The 14,268-nt window shown below is 41.7% G+C and overlaps 1 protein-coding gene across 1 annotated transcript in view; it reads left to right on the forward strand.

Annotated features, from left to right (window-relative positions):
- RNF123 (ring finger protein 123) overlaps positions 1–14,268 on the forward strand; it is a 143,279-nt gene that overhangs the window by 65,152 nt on the left and 63,859 nt on the right. Inside the window, exons 28-35 of the mRNA XM_072989877.2 lie at positions 1,074–1,148; positions 1,521–1,608; positions 1,849–1,936; positions 2,151–2,235; positions 7,036–7,175; positions 7,831–8,019; positions 11,541–11,616; positions 14,054–14,138. Coding sequence (XP_072845978.2) covers positions 1,074–1,148; positions 1,521–1,608; positions 1,849–1,936; positions 2,151–2,235; positions 7,036–7,175; positions 7,831–8,019; positions 11,541–11,616; positions 14,054–14,138 — 826 coding nt within the window. The remainder of the gene's footprint in view (positions 1–1,073; positions 1,149–1,520; positions 1,609–1,848; positions 1,937–2,150; positions 2,236–7,035; positions 7,176–7,830; positions 8,020–11,540; positions 11,617–14,053; positions 14,139–14,268) is intronic.

Raw genomic sequence — 14,268 nt, forward strand, 5'->3', positions numbered from 1 at the left:
AGATTCAATAAATACTGATTATTTTACTTGTAAGACAGGGATTTTATTGCAAAATACTGACATAAAGTAAGGATGCTGATACTACGTTAAAGTATGTAAGAAATATATGTTAATTTAGATCAGGGTCTCCAGTTTTCCTGGCACCAGCTTTCATTATTCCCAGAAAACCAGTGGTCAAGAAATAATTGTACATATAATCCAGCAACCATGTGGACAGCTATAAGTTCTCCATACATGCTTTACATCTTCTTGGTTGCAGCTAAGTAGAGTGGTCGAAATGACCAGATAGGCGGGGTATGTATAAATAAATAAATAAATAAATAAATAAATAAATAAATAAATAAATAAATAAATAAATAAAATAATGCATTGGGTTGCATAATGTTGATTTCTCTCTCCCCCTCCCTCTCTCTTGTTTGTTTATATTTCTTAAGATATTGGATATTTTACAGGATTCCACTTGGGAATGAGATGTGGAATTTAAAAAAGGTTAAAATGGAGTAGACTAAACAAGATACAGTATTCCTTGCTATTTATTCCAGCCTTGCAGTACATATCAATGAAATGCCATTCATACACCAATTACCTGCATGCCCCAGAAGAGGCTTGGGGGTGGTAAACACGAAAGTTATATAGTCTTCATGGCTACTTTTCTATTGAGAGGAAAGTGGTAGATTTGGGGGGTTAAATGCAATTGTTAGTCCCAACTAGAGTAGGCCTATTGAAACAATGAGATTTCCAAGCTGTTAATTGAGCAAGTCCCATTCCTTCAAAGAGTCCATTCTGTTTGGAGCTGACAACTGAATTTAGTCCTTTCTCTTTCAAGAAATTCCCATTTTAGTTATATTCCAAAGTTAAAATGGCAACACTAGAAGCTTCTGGATATACTTGCTGTCCTTGTTCTCTCATTCATTAAGCCAGATTTCAGGGTTACTTTGTAGAGACTCAGGCTCCTTGGTTCAAACCATGAGAGCTAATTGTGAGAATTCTGTTTTGCTTTAATTGCTGAATCCTGTAACTGTAGAATGTGTCTGTATGTCAGTGATTTCATACCAGAACTTTTTATTTTTCAGGCTATGAAGAGACTTTGACTCACCTTGCTGCCATTTTAGCTAAGCATTTTGCAGATCCAAGAATTGTGGGCACTGGTAAGGCAGCTCCTTTCTCCAAAGATGATCTCTGACCACATGTGTTTGGAGTTGGGTGGGGTTTAAAACAACAACCAGATGGACTCACGCTTGTTGATTCATATCTAATTTCCAGCTGACCGTTCTGGAATAATACAAGGCTGTTGGGTGATATTTTTCAATGGGAAAGAATGGATCATTTCAGGGGCTTCACAGCTGCTTTGTTTGTATTTCTTTAGCCTTCCTTCATAGCTCTTGGCTTTTTCTCAGCCTCCTTTTACTTTAATAAACTAATGCATTGCAGTCTCTGGTGTATTTTCTCAATGAAATATATGTTACCACTATACAATATCTGCTGCTTCATTAAAAGTTCTTTCTCATTTCTGTATTCAGACATCAGAGACTCTCTAATGCAGGCGTTGGCTAGCTATGTTTGCTACTCCCACTCACTCCGTGCTGTAGAGAGGATTCCAGAAGAACAGTAAGTTCTTTCTTCCCGGAATGATAACTTGTGTCCTGAAAGAAGCTGATACCTTGTTTATTGTCTGAATCTGGCATGGTTCCTATGCTTATAAATCCCTTTGGTGTTATGGAAACCATTTTCCCCTTGATTCCTCACATGGCACTTTTCAGTCTCCCTTCTCTTGGACTCCCATTCCCTGTTCAGCCTTGGCATCTGCCCCTCTCATGAGGGGCTGACCTCTTTGTTTTATTCTGGCAGGCGGATTTCCATGATGAGGAACCTGCTGGCCCCCTATGAACAAAGGCCCTGGGCCCAGACCAACTGGATCCTTGTACGACTGTGGCGAGTAAGGACAGATTCTCTCCCTGCCTTCCCATTTTGCTTGGAGTTCCCAGTTTAGTTTTTGAACAAGTGGTTGATCTCTGCATGAAGTCTTCCTTAACTTCACTGTCTGAACCTCTGCTCCTTTTTTTCTAGCAGAATATTTTGTGTTCTAACCAGAGATGATGTGCAGTCTTCTAAGCATCTGCAGTTTCTTTCTTTTCTTACCCATTCTGTAGGGCTGTGGATTTGGATACAGATATACACGGCTTCCTCATCTGCTGAAAACCAAGCCAGAGGATGCCAACCTTCCCAGCTTGCAGAGTGAGTGTGGGATAGAGAATGGGAGGATGTAGCTTTGCCATTTCATCTTATGGGTAAATGCAATCTAGTACTTGAACTTCGCCCTATCTAGTCTGCTGTTAGAAAAGATTATGTAATGTGACACTATCTGCTGCAACTTTAATTGGTAGTAGGGTTATTGTTTGTGTCACTGCTTGGGTCCCAGAATATCCAGCTTCTGGAGATGTTCTGACAGCCAAGTAGTAAGGATATGTTGCCCTGCTTGACTGTGTGTGGTAACTCGAGACGCAGAGTTTTTTCTTAATATCCTGACCCACTACCCAGTTTTTCTTTCTTTCCTTCTTTCCTTCCTTCCTTTCTTTGCAACAAGTCTCAGTTTTTAAAAAAATCTGTAAAGTCATTCTATAGAACCTCAGTTAGCCTCTATAGATTTGGTCACTCCCTCAGCTGTTTTCAATAGGTCATTGGGGATACCTTAAACTTCTCATATGAAGGTACCCAAAAGAACCATAACATGTGAGGGAAATGTGTTTGTAATATATGACGAAGTGTGGTTGGGTGGAAGGATCTCCAAAACCATCAGATTATAATTTTGAAAGTAGAATTGAATTTGTGGAAGGAAGTCAGGTTCCTTCTTGGTGAACCTGCATTAGATCTAGGAGATTCTGCCTCTCTGGAGATGGCAACATAGGTAATATATAAAACGATTTTCAGCTGTCAGTTATCAACATGCACTAGTTGTCTTCTTTTCTGTAGATAATTGTAGGGACCTACCCTTGTCCTTAGATATTACACACACAGCCATGCTTTGGAATATCAACATTAACACTGTACTCAAAATGTCTTTATTTTGCATGGCAAGGAGATTAGAAAGACTCCAGTAACAAACTGTAGGAGGAGCTCTGACCTTCCTTTTGTAGCTGGTCAGAGAATAAAGCAGAGTAGACTGCTTATATACCGGCCCATAGCACTTGAAGCATTCTCTGGGTGGTTTGCAATTTAATTATGCAGGCTACACAACGTCCTCCCCCCCCCCCCCCCGTGAGCTAGGTACTCAATTTACTGACCTTGGAACCTAAAACTGGCTACCTGGGATTGAATCCTGAGTCATGAGCAGTTTTGGTTGCAGTACAGCAGTTTAACCACTGCACCCTGAGGCTCACTCAAGAGGTGAGAGAAATCCTGCCCCACGTTTACAGGAATCACTGCTGTGATCCATAATAAACCCTTTAGCTCCAGTTTGGTAATTTTATTGAAGTTGTAGAGAAAACTTTGGAGTTGCATAGAGAAAACATGCTTGTGATTTGAGCAGGAGTTTATCTGCTAACACAGAGAGTGCTGACCTCTTTTGTACAAGCTTCCGTCCTCTGAATGGATGATTATGTGTCATTTGATCTGCTGCCTCTAAAAGATCCTATAATAATACATAGACAAAATGGCAGATCTCACAGCTCAGCAGGAGATGGCAGCAGTAACGCTTGGACACAGCTAAGAATACGTTAATCTGTATTTACTATTTCTTTGTCTGTTTGTTTTCTTTATGACTTGGGCCCAGGAGATCTCTCTGTTGCTAGTTTCCAGAGTAAGTGTCCCATCATATTTCCTTTGTATGGTGGTGGAATAGTTTTATACCCCTTCAGCAGAGGCTCTTCCCCTGCCACTCTTGGCAATGCAGGCAGGCCCTCTTTTCTGTCTCCTATTCTAATTCGGAATCAGTGTTTGGAAATGGTGCAATAGGAAGGTCAGAGGGATTAGTGGGCTTGGATGCACCAAGAAATGGTCCTAAGAGCTACCCAGACTTTTCATGGTGCCTGTCAATGCATGCCTCAGCGTGGTAGAGAGCTGTACCTCTGCAGTTAGTTGGAGGGCACAGTATGAGTGCCGACCTGTAGCTGGCAGTCTCCACTGCCCTTTCCCCTTGTGGTCATGGTGTCCACTCGCTTCTCCCACTTTATTCTTCTTCATACCCTACATTTCTTAACCACTTCCTTCATTATAGATGGGGTCAAAATGACAACAGAAATTGTTAACAGGTGCAGCTTTTCTTTTTCATCACACCAAAGTTGCCGCAAGTCTAGACTGTAATGCACAACATAATGAACCGGTTGGCTTTGCAGAGACCTCAGGGCACTTCATGGGGGGAGTGTGGTATTGTTTCATGTTTCTAGGTATTAGTGGAATCCTGTTCTGTCTACCAGTTATTTCTACAAATGGCTCCAAAAGGTCTAAGGCAGGGCACAGGATCCGCTGGCTAGTGGCTTCTGCTATTTTGAGGTGTATTTGAATGAATAATTAATTCTCAGTTAATTGAAAGGAGTTTGCCTACTAGATGTCCTTGAGATGCTGCCCAAGAGGCATGAAGCTCCCCTCTCCCCAGATTTTTATGCTGCAGGCAGGGGCACAGAGAAAAGCCAAAAGATCAGATGGTCTGGCTCTTACCTTAGTGTGGAATTTCCAAATCTGAAAACCTACTTGCCATTTGAATGCTGGGATTGCTCATTTTCTATGTCTGTGACACTCCTGCTTCCCTGAAAGTGCCAGTGGACATTTTCTTAGGGCTTCTAGAGGACAGAATCACTTTCTAATCTCTATGCTGAATTGACTGCATGACATATGGTATTCATTTCCTGTCAGGAGCCCACTTTGGTCTCTTTTCTAAATTATTGACAGTGATGGGACTGGATCCTACATGAACTGAATGCAAGGTAGATCCATTATGATTATACACACTCTTTGTATCTCCCTCATAGCTATAGCTATATAGATATAGATAGAGATATAGATAGCATTTCTGACATTAAGAGCAGTTGCTGTTCCTCCACTGGCCACTTTTTCTAGCCAGTATGTAAGTACTGCTGTTTAGGGCTGATTGGGACAGCTCGTAAAGCTCATTGCTGCTATTATGAACTTTGCAAGGAGGCAGTTGTCTAATATTTGTGACATTTTGAGAGCCTCCTGAGGCAAGGAGTTCGGTTATGCAAGATGAAAGCTCTAAAGTGGCAGGCAGGTTGTTGATATTGGAAGAATAGTTGTGTTGTGTTGTACAGTATTGTGTTATGTTATGTTAATTTGCCCTCTTTCTGCCCATAGGGGACTTAAGGCAATTCATAACAATTAAAATCATATCATAATAGCAGTTTAAATGATATATAAAACTATATATTAAAAAACAGTTAAATGTTTGTCAGGATTAAAAGCAAATTTAAAAACATGTTAAATATCTAAGCTTCAAAAGACAGAGTGTTCCCTAGATACTTATTGCTTAAAGGCCTGCCTGAAAAGGAAGGTCTTTGCCTGACCACAGATAAGGAGTGGCCTAATCTAGCTTTTCGGTGTTTTTGTTTTGTAGAGTTTTGCTTTTGTTTTGCTTTGGTGGCTCTTTCTAATGAAGAAGCGGGAACTTCCATTGTGGGGAATATTTTATTTATTTAAAAGAAAAATCAACATTACGTTTATTTGAAGCCAATCCCCCAGAATATTCTGTGGGGCAGCAATGCCTACCGATGTTCCTTTTCCTTCTGTGCATGTTTAAAATTAATACAGAAGTGACTTGAACTCAGGAGGAGAAAAACATTTTCAGCATAGGAGCTGTCCTATGAGAACCCAATATAATCTAGCTCTGTTTAGCAATGTCTCCTGCTTCTTATTCAACCTTCTGCATATTTCAAAGTCTCATGTGTGATGAACCATTTTCCGGGCCCTTTCTAAGTGCTTTAAGGAAGGAAATGTAATGTCAGGGGTGGGGTGCCATTAGAATGTATTTTACTTGCTGTCACTGCTGTGGCCCTAGTGATGTTGGCAGTATCTGAATTGTAATACAACAGAAAGTAGTTTGAGATATTGGCAGCTGTAAGATCCCTGGTATCTTACTGTTTCTAGTGAGAGCATTAGAAGTGGGAAGGGAGGTGAGAAAATATCTCTCCTTTAGATTGTGCTGAGAAAGATTTCTTAATGAAAGTTTGCAGAATTTCTGAAGAAATAAGTGATTTGTGAAGGCTGCCTTTACACTGGTACAGTTTGCCTCAAAAAGCACAGCAGTTGGCAGCTTGATCTTGAATCCACAAGCTAGCTGGGGAAAAAATGGGGCTTATTCCCCACCACCACCACTTTCTTCTTTAGATTTCTCACTCACTATCCTTCCTGATTGGCACTGGGTAGACAAGTGTGAACACATGTCATGCTGGCAGAAAGGAGTGGGGACAGCTGCCTTGGTGTCGATGCCCTTCTGGGAAGTTGTTGTGATGCAGCTTTCGGGAAAGATTAGTTGCGAGCTGACCTAGGGCTTGAGAAGATGAGTGGGAAGGGTGCTTGACTGAAACTCTGCTTTAGGGTACAACCTCTTATTTGCAGGAAAGATGGTGAATGTGTATAGCCACATCCCAGCTAATTCAGTCCGGCATTATGGCAAAGTGCTTCAGGCCTTAGAGATGGGACAGGCCCAGAATAGTCCATGTGAACGCTGGCCTTGGAGAGGGCACCTGCCATCTCTACTTATCGTAAAGAGGATGGCTGTGGGAGGAAAGGCACAAAGCATTTCTTCTGGTTTTATGGAACAAAGCGGTGCTACATGTAATGAAAAGAGATATAATCTATAGAGAATGAAAGAGTGCTTAAAACTTCCTGGTCAAGTGGGTCAGTAGTGAGGGATTCTGGGTTTGAAGTCCAAAACATCTAGAGGAGCAAAGATACAGAACTATTGTTTTTCACCATTACCCATTTTTGCATGTTGTCAGCATGCAGAATAGGCTGGGCCCAGCTGCAACTGTTTAGCAATGCCTTGCAATGCTACTGCTTCAGAAACTGCTACTTGTTTTGTTACAGAGCCTTGTCCGTCCACCCTCCTGCAGCAACATATGGCGGACTTGCTGCGCAGTGACCATGAAATGGCACCCAGTTTCCTCAATAGTGTCCTTAACCAGCTGAACTGGGCCTTCTCAGAGTTCATTGGCATGATTCAGGAGGTGAGGCCTTCAATAAACCTTACTGGAATGGTCAAACTTTCTACCTGATAAGTTACTGGCAAATAAATAAATCTTTTGCAAGGTTCCCTTTGTGGTTGTAGCAGAAGTGCTTGGAAAATTCTGGGTACCAAAAAAGACGTGGGAATCAAGAGCTAGCTTATTAAGTTACTTTTAAATATGTAGTCACTGTTTTTGTAACAAGGCACAACTGTAGTTAATTACAGGCTTTTAAAAAATTCCCTCAAGTAAATAAATTACTTCTACTTACTTTTTTGGGGGGGAAAATCTGAATGGTACAAACTACTGGCCACAGTATCCCCAGCAAAGCACAAATGAGCACTTGAAGTATGGGATATTTCCTTCCCACCATTTATTGTCACATCTGCATAAAGAGAAAACTAAAAGCAAAATGTTTACAGTTTATGGTAGCTAAAATATGCACAGTTACACTGCAAAAGGTAGTAAAGTTATCCCTCAATAAACTGCATTACTAAAATAATGTAGCTATGTCTTCACTACAGGGAAAAAAATTAAATGCTAGTCACTAGTTTTTTTGTAACTCATTATGTTCAAGCTTTGAAACAATCCTGTGATTAATGAAGCTGCATCTTCTCACTTACTCCTTATGCTAAGCAGCATCCTTTTGTCTGGGCAGATCCAACAAGCTGCTGAGCGCCTGGAAAGAAACTTTGTAGATAGTCGTCAACTGAAGGTGTGTGCAACCTGCTTTGATCTGTCAGTGAGCCTACTCAGGGTCTTGGAAATGACAGTCACTCTGGCTCCTGAGATCTTCTTGGACTGGAGTCGCCCCTCATCAGAGCTGTTACTCAGAAGACTTGCACAGGTACTCACTTCTCTGGGGTAAGAACAGAGGCTATAGGTGAACAGGGTAGGGGCAAATATTTTCCTAGCTGAAGAGCTTTCCACCATTGCGAACCTTCTAAAAATTGTGTAGCAGCAAGCTCTGAGGTTGATGGATGCAGAGCTGCAAGCTTGCTCTCCTCAAACCCCACACAGCCATTCTTCTCTAGTAGCAATTATTTGGTGTGTGTTTGGGACAAAATAAAATTTGCAGGTCAGGGCTCTCTTTTCCCCTTGATAATATTTTAATTTCTTTCTGAAGGAAACTTTTAGAGAAAATATATCCATACATTTAATGAGATTTGATAAATAAACTAGTCTGTGCCCTGTTCCCCCACTTTGTGATGGCAACTATAACAATCCTTTGTCAGTGCGGGAGTGGGGCCAATTAGGGAAGGTCAGATACTCCTTCTGTGGAAGTCAGCTTCAGAACAAAACTTCTGGCTCCAAAATGGAGAAGCAAACCTTCTCCAGCCTTGACTCTGCCTTGGTTAGGAAAGCAGGGTTCCATTATGATATGTTGGTCTTTGGCCAGACAGGAATTTAGGGGGAGAGAGGAGAGGAGGGCTATCAATAATTCAAGAGCAGTACACTGCCTGCTTCACACTAACTTAAGTTGCCACTTTCCCTATAGTGGGATTCCAACTGCCTGCTTCACACTAACTTAAGTGGCAGAAGTTCATCTCTCTGCTTCATTTTAGGCTGCCTTCAGAGCCCAGAAACTCAACTGCTTCCTGTGTTTTTGAGGGGTTTTTCTGCCACCACTCTGTTGTTATGCTGCCAGTGCTGCTTTCTGGCAAGGCCCTGGAGCATACCCGCAAAATCCACAGAATCTTATTTTGGGGGGAACCTGCTGTGCAAGTCTCTTGACTACTGCTCCCTTACCAGGGGCACTCCTGGTACCTCTGCTGTTTACACAGTTTGTGTTTCAGGGATGGGAACCAGACATTTTGGGTTTGCATGGTCCTTTATCTCATAAGGATTTTCTTGGATGTGGTAACCCTCCCGGTGCTCTGTATCATGCCTCCCCTGGCTGATCTGTCTATGGCAGAAGAGCATGATCTTCACAGGAGGCAGCCAGGAAATAGAGGGGATTGTGTTGCTACAGACGACAGTTCACTCTTAGAAGGTCAGGAGAGGAGGGCAGGGGTCAGTCTTGCCTAGAACAAATTGGGGGATGAAGGGAGCCTGGTGGATATGCTGGCTGCTTGCCCAAGGAGTGTTGGTGCCTTTGACAGTTGAACAGTTTCCTCCATCTGGCAGAAGGTTTCAGCATCTCAGAATCCAGATCAACATGGAAGAGATAAACTTTTCCTCTTGCATGTAAAGTTTCTCAAGCTATTACTCTCAGTCTACCATGTCAGCCAAGAAGGGAAAGTACCCCTCATATATCTCATGCAGCTTCTTGGTATGATCACCCCAGAAGTAATTTTCCCTTTTTAAAATTTCTGCCACCTTCACATATTGTTACTGCCACACCAAACTATAATCACTTAGAAGACCCATCTCACTCTAGTGGTGCCAGTTTCAGTCCCCCACTCCTTGCAGTGGTTAAACAACAGATGTTGTCCACATGGATTCAGGTTAATTGGGGCCCCCACTGTCAGGGTTCTGCCTTGCAGGGCTCCTGGATATGTGAGGAAGGCAAGGGGAAAAGGGGACGACATAGGACGAGATGATTGGAGAGTGTCATTGAAGCTACCAATGCGAATTTGACCCAACTCTGGAAGGTAGTGGAAGACAGGCCTGGCATGCTCTGGTCCATGGGGGTCACGAAGAGTTGGACACGACCTAACGACTAAACGACAACAAGGACCAATCATGCCAATACCTAGAAGACTGAAGAAATACCACATTGCCCATGAAGTGTCCCAAGGCCTCTGCAGATCTTTCCTGCCATGCCCTCACCCACATCTGTTGTTTAGGTACAGTCAGTCTTTCCTGATGCACCACATTGCTCCTCACAATCTAAAACAGCAATCTTTGTCTCTTGTGGTGTCTTGGTTCCAACTTCCTGCTTTGTAATATGAAGCCTTTTCTGACAGGATGGTGTCACTATCACTGCTTTCTGTTCACCAGTTGCTGGCTGTTGTGTATCCACCCCCAAGATGATCTGAATTATTCCCTTGAATATTAGTTTTGTCCTAGGGGTTGTTGCTGGTGGCTATCTCCTTGATGAGGAGCTTGGTGAGTTCTGGGTTCTGTTCACCCAAGAAGAGCTTTGTGTTTTTAGCTAAACAGGGTGCTGCTTTTTGTGGATCTGTCCAAGGTCAAAGTAAACTTCTTTTCCCACTTATATTCCACTGCCTTATTCATCTTACCTCAGGAGACGTTATGGCACAGAGTGGTTGTACATAGATAGTGCTTTCAGGATCTGCATCAGGAACACATCAGGCTTCAGCAGGTCCAGCAGTCTTTTTGTATTTTACATGGAACACCTTTTTGTAGTTTTGTGGTTTTTCATTGCATTTCTTTTAGTCTGTATAAGGATTAAATTACACATGATCCTCTCGTAAAGCATCCTGGCCTATCTGAGCAGTAATGGTTATGATGGAACAGTTTCCAAAGGAGTAGCATTGTTAGTTTTGCAACAAACCTAACAAAGAGTCCTGTTGTACATTAAAGACTTAACAGGTTTGTAATAGCAGGAGCTTCCACTGACTTTAGCACATTTCTCTCAGATGCATGAAATTATATCCAGAACAGCTGTATAAAAATGAAGTGACTTGTTTACTCCTGAGTTCTGGGAGCCTGAGTGTGTAAGAAATTTATTCATACAACTGTGCCCCAGCGTTAACCTGTTATTTTAAAACAAAGTTGTTTGAATTTGGTCTTAAAACAGTGTCATGCTTGCCAATTTTCCAAATATTCTCCTTGTGGTACTTTCAGAATTCTGCCACTCTTGGTGAAGCATCAAATTTCATTTTAGAATGATGGGCTATTCTTGATTGTTTCCTTGTCTCACACAGCTCTCTCTTTGGTTTACCTCTGCACAACCTTGTATGTTGGTTTTTACTGAGGTTCCAAGGCATACACACTGAATCTGGGTTTGCCATTGGTATCAGATTAAGAGCCTGACTATCCTTTTCCACCTGTTCTTGCTGGTGATTGGCTTCACTGTCACTGGCTCAGCAGGGGCCCTGTATGACTAATCTATGTCATGCTATGTTGTCCGGGGAGCAAAGCATTATGCTACTTCCAGCCACTGTTTGGCCATCTCATCTCACAGGATGTCCTTTGAAGAGCTTTCTGTACTGTTTGGGACTGAAAGTTAGAGAATAAGGGAAGGAACAACCCCCAAAGTACTTATTCAGTAACTATATACTGTACAGGTTGTTGCAGAGGTAGTTGTGAAAGGGAGAAGAATGGTTGTCTTGTTTTAGTCCTGGTGTTCAAATTGGTGAATAGAAAGAGCTGGGAGCTGTGTGCCAATTTTTGCAAAATGTACAGAAAATTTACTCTTTTCCTTCAAGCCATCTTCCATCTCCTCTTCTTTCTCCACAGCTGTTAAATCAGGTGCTAAATCGTGTGACAGCTGAACGGAACCTGTTTGACCGAGTAGTCAATCTTCGCCTGCCAGGTGAGCTGCTTTCCCCTCCCTCTTGTGGTTGCCCTTTGGGGAGGGACTCCAAGTAGAAGGTGACGGGAAATACTGATGCTTTGTGACAGACTTTTCTGCCTTTTTGACCCTAGAAACCTACGTATGTGAACCCCTGCTCGTATGACTAGAGGATCCTAGATTGTAATCTGGTGTAAAATTCCTGTGTCCTTAATCTCCTTTGCTCTCCATGATCCCCTTTGCATTCCTGAGAACTCATGGGGATGCTTCTAAAGTCCCTGAGCATTTTTGGTTTCTGAACAGAAGCATCTCTTTCCCATAGGCTGTCCTCCAAAAAGAAGACAGAAAATACTTGTGCGGACAAGTCTGTTCCAAGACTTTGCCTTGGATTGTGTTTTCAGTGCAGGTTACTTTGTCCTACTGTTACTCCCAGTAGTTTTTCATGTGGGCAGGAAATGAAAAGGATGACTGTGAGAATGAGGCGAGGGGAAGATGTGAAGCTTCAATAGAATGCCCCCTGTAGTCTTTCCCAAAGATGCACGTGGACACATGCAGAATCTTTTGGATATAGAATAATTTGGCACTCAGTCTGAAGTAGTCATTAAGGGATGGCTGTGTGCCTGGCCTATTCAGGACCAGTGAGTCTGCTTTTATACGGAGTTTAATATATGAAGTAATCTGTATGGGGAAGAACATGCCCTGTTTGTGCAATAAAAGTTGTGTGTGAGAGAGAGCAACAATGAAACCAGGGAGTAGAAAAGAGCTGCATTTTAATACAGAATTGCTGAGCAAGTTCCACTTATACTATCACTCTATTATCCTGAGCCTATCTTTTTGGTAGCTTATCCTGGTGTCTTATTACAGGAAAAGGACAGCATGCTTTATCAGTGTGCTCTCTTTCTTCCTCCCCCCCTTCCCTTCTCATCTGCTTTCTAGAGCAAGGGCCTTCTTCCTGCAAGCAGAATTATCAAATAACTGCTGTGGGCACATCCTGCACATAAGGTGTGCTACTATAGGTTTATGACATGTTTATTAGTCATAGGAAATAAACAGCATTTCTGAAGCAGTTGAATCTTGCTTTCCTTCCTGTGGAAGAAAGACTCAGCACTTCTCATTGAAAATGCAAATTGAGAATTGGAAGGGTTTGAAAGATGTACTCATCACCAAGCTTTAAGAATCCATTGATCTTTGAGTTGCAAATCTAATATCAGTGGGACACAGACAGTGTAAGAGCAAGAGCATTCCAGAACAGGCAGTGTTATAAGGACAGGTCATCCTGATGGACTTTTTCTGTGAAGGAAATCAATTCCTAAATTTAAGTTTTGTAAAAACATGTTGATACCATTGAATATCTGAGGCTAGTTTTCAGTACATTGTTGTCCTAGACTCCCCCTTGGATGTCTCTGCTTACAGAAATCATTGGGCATTTTGACATGTAGATCCTCCAGTTTGAGTTATTGGAGTTCTTTGTTGTTGTTGTTGTTGTTGTTGTTTTGTTTTGTTTTGTTAACTCTTTTTAGTTGGCAGAGCATAAAGTGCAAAAGCACAACAGCTGCAGCACAGGGGAAATGTGAAGAAAAATGGCTAAAAAAAAATCTCAGCAAGGAGCTAATTTCGCAGTGAAACTAGCCTTTTGCATATAAAAGCACACAACAAGAGAACAAACAAACAAAGCAACCAGAAGCAAATGGACAGGAAGAGGGGACTGTCTTACCTAAAGTCCAGGAAAAAGATAACTTTGATAATTGGTTACTGGCAAAAAAATGGTTACCTTGGTTTATGAAAGAAAACCCTGTTCCCACTGAAACCCAGCACCACGCTGCATGCAAGATTGTTAATTTCTCCAATATAAGTGATATCAGCTTTTTCCACATTTGGAAGCACTAATTACCATAATTTTACCTGAAAACATAGAAAGGAGAAGGGTAATAAAATATTTACTTGACACTTATTTCAGTGTCCTTTGACTGTCCTTTTTATGGTGATATGATAGAAAAGCTCCATGTGTTTGGATTTGTCTGTGATTGTGAGTGTAATGTATACTGGTTAGAAGTTGAAAGAATGCTGTGACAAAACTAAAAGACTGAGCCTTGTTCAAACTTCTTTTAGATGCCTTTATAATACAATTATAACTATGTAACCTATAAAATTTTATCTCTTGGTGGGGCAAGATCCCTTTTATCTACAGTTTTCCCATATTGAGCGCAAAGGGCTGGCTCATTTGGACTTTTGGTGCACTGATAAATACCTGATGAAACTGCTGGAAAATGTAGCATTTTTTAAAAGGAATTAACACAAACATAAACCATTTTATATTCTCTTAGAAACCTTTGTGCCAGCATTCCTCACTGCAAATCTGTGCTTATTTATTCTGATCTGCTCATTCAGGAGGTATGAAGAAGCAGTGGGTGATTTTCTCATTGATGATTGTGACTCTGCATTGTGATTCCTTCTTTAGGACTGGAGAGCGTAGACCACTATCCAATCCTTGTGGCTGTGACAGGAATTCTGGTCCAGCTCCTTGTTGATACTGATTTCCAAGGGTAAGTTCTCTCTTCCATTCTGTGGAGTGGAGAATTCGTTGTCTGTGTTCTTGTAAGTTTACCCTGCCTAAAATGGGTGGCCACATGGCATAATGTGTGTGGAGTATATGGCAGCAGGAAGGGGAGAGAT

The sequence above is a fragment of the Pogona vitticeps genome, chromosome 2, assembly GCF_051106095.1.
Source record: "Pogona vitticeps strain Pit_001003342236 chromosome 2, PviZW2.1, whole genome shotgun sequence".
NCBI classification, from domain to species: Eukaryota; Metazoa; Chordata; class Lepidosauria; order Squamata; family Agamidae; genus Pogona; species Pogona vitticeps.